At 40.2% G+C, this 6,010-nt stretch overlaps 1 protein-coding gene across 1 annotated transcript in view; it reads left to right on the top strand.

Moving 5' to 3' along the window:
* Positions 1-4,536: 4,536 nt before the first annotated feature.
* CTSO (cathepsin O) overlaps positions 4,537-6,010 on the top strand; it is a 17,894-nt gene continuing 16,420 nt past the window's right edge. The window contains exon 1 of the mRNA XM_012726760.1: positions 4,537-4,694. Within this exon, the coding sequence (XP_012582214.1) occupies positions 4,537-4,694 (158 nt within the window). The remainder of the gene's footprint in view (positions 4,695-6,010) is intronic.

The raw sequence follows: 6,010 nt of genomic DNA, 5'->3' as shown, positions 1-6,010 counted from the left end.
TATAGCAACATTATGAATCAACCTTTATGAGCTAAACACTCTTAGTCCATTATTTCTAGTCCTCAAAGCTGTACCAGACTTAGATGTTATTTCCAATTTATACAGAATTAAGGTGAGCTCAAGAGGATGATTATTTTAATGTCAAGGCTACAAGCAGACAAATATAAGAGCCTTTATTTATCCAAATCCAAAACTGTTTTATCCACTGTTTTGCATCACATCCACTTGGACAGGGTCTTAGCCAAATAATTTGTAGTGCACAGCATGGTATTAAAAATGGTAGTCTTCAAGAACAAGGTAAGGATATTCCTTCTCAGCATTACTTTTTGAAGTTTTACTTCAAGTTCTAGCTACTGTAATAAGGAAAGGTAATAAAATTACATAGACTGGTGCAGAGGGTGAAATAAATTATATTTGTTTACAGATGACAGATTCATCTATGTAGAAAATCTGAATCACCCCCCAAAACTGACATTACTAAGTGATGATAGTAAGGGTGGGTGAAAACAGAATATTAAAATACAAATAAATTTCTTTCCTATATACCAACAATGAAAATTGGAATTTGACATTGTAAATACAATATAGTTTACATTAGCAACTTCCCAAAATGAAATAGTTAGGAATAAGCTTAACAAAATATGTACAATATTTAGACAAGGAAAACCACAAGACTCTGATAATAGATAACAAAGAAGCCTGCATACTGTATAATTACAACAATATGACATTCTGGAAAAGACAAAGCTAGTGAGACTCTGAAAAGAATGGTGATTACCAAGGGTGGGTGGAGGGTTAGATGGCTAAGCATAAAGAGGGTTTTAGAACAGTGAAACGACTCCGTATTATTCTCTAATGGTGCATAAAGATCATTATACATTCATCAAAATCCACAGAACATCCTACTAGATTCGACCTTAATGTAAGATATAGCCTTTGAAGGAAAATGGCTTGTCAACTAGGGAAATGGATGTGAGCAGGTATGCTGATCTGGAGGAGGATGATCACATGTTTGTGGGAACTTATGTGTAAAGATCTCACCTTTTGGCTCAGTTTAGCTTCACCCCTAAAATTGTTCTATGTAAAAAATAAAGCTTATTACTTTATTGAATGTTGAATGTTGATCAGTTAAAGATCACTTAAAGTTAACCTTCAAGCTAACGATACTAACTCCTGCTACCACTAATTCTCTCTATGGTTTATCTATTAGGTGCTCTCTTTTCTTGATGCTCCTGGTGCAACAGAGATTTCTATAATTGCTAAATGGAAGGTGAGATTTGCAATCAGGAGTCACCCTCATACAGGCCCCACATACAAGCTGATTTTTCTACACACTAGCCACGTCAGTGATTCTCCCCTCTTGTCTCACATCTAATCTTTGAAATGAGATGACTTTGACATGGGCAAAAGAAGTCAAAAGAGAATGGAGAGATACTAAAACAGAGAGGGCTGTAGTATTAATGAGATACTCCAAATGAGAATACCAGAAAGATTTTTTGAGAACATAAATGGAAGTTTCTATTTAAAATAATTACAGGAGAGAATAAGAAAGCAGTAGCCTCCTGGAAAATATGAGCGTCATGTAGAGTGTATTGCTTTTACCCTCCACCCCAGATGTTTCTTTCGCAAGCACTTAAAGCGATGGACCAGGCTAGGTCTGAGAGGATAGAACTGACATTATTTTGCTAGGAGGAGTTAACAATGGTCCTAAGAGAAACCCATTATCTCTGTCTCCTACGAAGATGTGCTGCAGCAGGGAGGCAGCCTCCTGTGGCACTTCATTCAAATGTCAGCAGAATAGAAGCAGATTGAGGTTTCCATAGAAACCACTGGGCATTTCAGGTGTTCTGGGGCATTTTGTTCTATTTACTGTTTGGAGAAAGAAGGTATACAGAATGGGTTCTCATTAATAGCATCCCCCCCCCCTACTCAAAGCTGACCTGGGCGTGGCCACGTTCTCTTTTTGTTTTACTGCTTTTGGGGGCAGCCCCATTACAGAGTTTCTCTCCCTCTGAGAGAGTGGACCGAGCTCCTATCAATGGCTCACAAATCCTGCCCACTCGCAGTGACTGGTCAGACAGCATCTTTTCTGTTGGACCAGAAAGGAAATTACAAATTCTCCTACCTAGATATTTACATTGAGCTTTTTTTTTTTCATGTAGAATCTTGCAGTCTCCACAAAATGTTGCAAATACCAGAAGTTAAGAACAAGTGGGAGGATTTATGACCCCAGTCAATAGCTACAAAGACACCAGGGAATGAAAGGTTGAGATTTCAAGGTATTATTCCAGTTTTCAATGTAAAAATCCAAGGCCAAAGGTATTGTTCCAATTTTCAGTGTAAAACTCCAAGTCAAATTGTTCAATCCAAATCCTAGCAAGCTGATTTCCTGGAGGAATGAGATCCCTTCCCAAAATATAGATAGAAAAATTAAAATAAAATTTTAAAATAAGTTTCTTTGAGACTAGAAACAATGCCTCGTGTGTCTGTTATACTAGAACATACCAAACTCATAGTGGACTACAGAAGACATGCTTAAGAAAGAAATCCAACACAAAATAAAATTAATAGTAATAGGAAACTTGCCTTGGAGCAGTTTTGGGCAGCAGGAACAGTTGATAAAGTGTGCATAGGTGCTGAAATCAGACACTCAATTTACATCTCATAGTGGACACGTAGAATCTTATTTGCTAGACAAGTCAACTTCTTCATGTGTAAAATGAGGATGTTAATTCTTACCTTGCAGGGTTGTAAGGATTAGAGGTCTTGGACAAGTTTCCTTTTTATCAGTATATTCATTATCTGAAACTGTGCAGTCGAGGTAGTTCTGAGATACAGAATTCCTTGTATTTGAAAGCAATCACAAAAGAACTAATCATAAAATTAATACCCATTCAAACACTTTTTCCCTAGTGTAATATTAGCAAGTTTCTCAACTTCTGTCTCAAATTATTTTATAATTTTAAATTCATTATTTGGTTTTTTCAGTCTCTCATATAATTACAATGCTGATTGATAACAATACTGAATTAATAAAGTATCTTTAGAAGGTACAAGATTGCTTGAAGCATAAAAAGTGAAATAAACAGGGGCATAGAATAGACCAGTGCCACACTCTATGATCACATGAATTACTGATGAATAACTTTTTTTTTTTTTAAGATTTATTTGTGCATACAGAACTGGGGTACAGGTCAGGGCGGGTAGGAGGATCCACCAAAGACAGAGTGGGGAGCAGAACAAGCCCACTGACGAAGTACACTGCTGAGGGGAGCAGTGGGCGGGTCAGGAGAGGTCTGCCATGCCATGTGGGTCACCTCCGGGGCAGGGATCAAACTCATGCTGAAGTGGCTTTAGCTTCTTAGTGCTGTGCTTTAACCCACTACCACGGGTTACCAGGAAGGGCCCACTGATGAATAACTTTGAGCAAGTAACTTAACTTTTCTATGCCTCACTTATTAAATGGAAAATGATACCAGGCTGGGTCTGTGTAACCAAGAGTGGGTGGGATGGTATGCGACTTTCGAGATAGGTTAGAGACTGCCATTTTTCTCTTAGTCATCCCCCTCCCATTCTCTGTCTCTCTGTAAGTGAGCTACCAGGGGGTACCCAGGGTACCCGATTTTTTTTTTAAGATTTATTTATTTATGCATACAGAGCTGGGATACAGGCAAGAGGTGCAGGGGTGGGGGGTGCAAGGATCCACCAGAGACAGAGTGGGGAGCAGAACAGGCAGACTGACTAAGTACACTGCTGAGGGGAGCAGCGGGCAGCTCAGGAGAGGTCTGACGTGCCAGGTGGGTCACCTCTGGAGTGGGGATTGAACTCATGCTGAAGTAAAGTGGCTTCAGCTATTTAGTGATGTGCTTTAACCTGCTGTGCCACCAGGGAGGGCCCAGGGCCCCCAAACTTTTAAGGGGGTCACACTCTAAAAGGCAAAGAAAGCATACTCTTCAACTTGCATGTCAGGGGAGAGAAAGAGAGAGGACATTCCTAATAACATTCCCCAAACGATCCGTCCCCTCATGGGTAAATGCCCAGCTAAGGCTTGGCCCAAAGTAGAGTGGCTGAAGTCAGAAAGCTTGACACAAATCTAAAGCACTTTCTGTTGGGGAACCACAAGAAAAGGACTAGGTAGCTCCCAGAGAGATGGGACGGAATGAAAGAACAAAATTCACAATATACCATCAACCTCCCATGAGGTAAATAAAGACAGGGGCTGCCACTGTCCGCCAAATCGCTAAAGTCCCAGGGGCAGCTTCTCCCTGAGTCTCTTACCCACATGTCTCTTTCCTCCATGTGTCTCTTCACGCCTCCTTCATTCCACCCCCAATATCTATCCACTTCATTCCTTCCCAGCTGCCCCCCCACTCCCATCCAGCATGGTATGCTGGGAACTGTAGTCCAGGGTGGCTGCATGTGAGTGGGGGTAGGGAAACTGGTACCTGTTCTGTCGTGCTGTGACTCACCTCCCCTCTCACTGGGATGCATTCTGTGACATCCCTAATGATGCTCCTTTGAAGGGAGATAATCGGCATGGTACAAACAGCCCTCTACACAGCAGGCTTGTTAGTCCTTTTTCCAAAAGCCAAGGATGTTAGAAATAACAAGTCTCCTGCCAACAGCCACAAGAGTTTGAGAGAAAATCGTCCTTCTGATGGTTGCAGTCACTTTCTTCAGTTTGTCTGCCATCGGTAAGAGAGACAGTCTGACAGATTCACCCAGACAAGTCCTTCTCAGATTCCTGGCTGATAGGAATTGAGATAATTAGTGTTACTGAAGGGGAACCAAAAAACGACCACCCCAAATTTGTTTGCCAAATGATTTCATGACAGGGATTCAGAAGATAAAATGAAGTTGCTTTCGTTATTTACACGTAACTTCCTCTCCAGAAAGGCCTCTCCTACGAAGACCTACTCTTATCCCTTGTCAAAGAAGGCAGAAATTAAATTTACTTTAAAGCTACATTCCCTAATCTACCCAGTTATAGAATAGACACCTAATGCAGAGTAAGCCCTTGTGTTATGTGTAAATTTATTTGAAAAAGAACTACACCTCCCATAAGATGCAGTTTATAATATTCATTCTAAAAATTAGCAGAAAATTGTGACTTTCACTTTTCAAAATATTAGTCTATTAAGCATGTTTGCTACATTATTTAGCGTGTCACCTTGACTCCTCTTTAACTAACCTACAAAGATCAGTTCTACTCGACTGATCCTTGTGCATCTTATTGTTCCGTCCTCCCCATTCTCTCTTCCTCTACCCACCTGACATATTCTTTCCTATTTCTGGACTGTGTGGCCATTTTTCCACCTCTGACCACTAACATGACTATTGCCTCTGATAAATATCTGACTTTCTCAGTCTCACTTCCTCCAATCTTGTGTTCAATTATCTCCTCCTCTAGGGACCTAAAATACATGATTCAAAAAATCTCAGCCACACCCCTCACACACCTGACTCTCCTTATCCCATTTTATGCCCCATTACTCTCCACTAATTCTATTGTGTCTTCTCCTCCTGGAACAGCTCCTGGACCCAGGGCCTTTGTGCCTCTTTGGCCACTTGTGCACTGACGTGTCCTCATTACCTAGAATAAGGCGTGCCTCTTAGTCAGTGTTCAATATATAATATACTTGACATATTTACTTAGGAGGTAAAATTAGTGTATTCCAATTTCTTCATTTTTACAGTAGCAGTTATTTAGATTTTCCTGCTCAGTGAGTTGTCAATAAATAGCAACAATGATTTGAAAGCAAACCTTCATTTATAAATAAAAGGCATTAGCTTGAGTAACTTAGGACAAGGCACGAAAGAACTGATGAGGCTGACAGGAAAATTGATCGGTGAACTTAGGATCTAATTAAGTCTTCATCACTGAACAAGCAACAGCAACAGATCTCATCATATGCGCATGTAAACCAGACATTCATGTCATTCTTAACAATCAGCACAGATGCTGATTATTTTCACTTGTATTTGAAAGCAATCACAAAAGAACTAATCA

This window comes from Condylura cristata, unplaced genomic scaffold (genome assembly GCF_000260355.1).
Source record: "Condylura cristata isolate star-nosed mole 26May11 unplaced genomic scaffold, ConCri1.0 scaffold00018, whole genome shotgun sequence".
NCBI lineage: Eukaryota > Metazoa > Chordata > Mammalia > Eulipotyphla > Talpidae > Condylura > Condylura cristata.
This window is presented reverse-complemented; position numbering and strand designations above follow the sequence as displayed.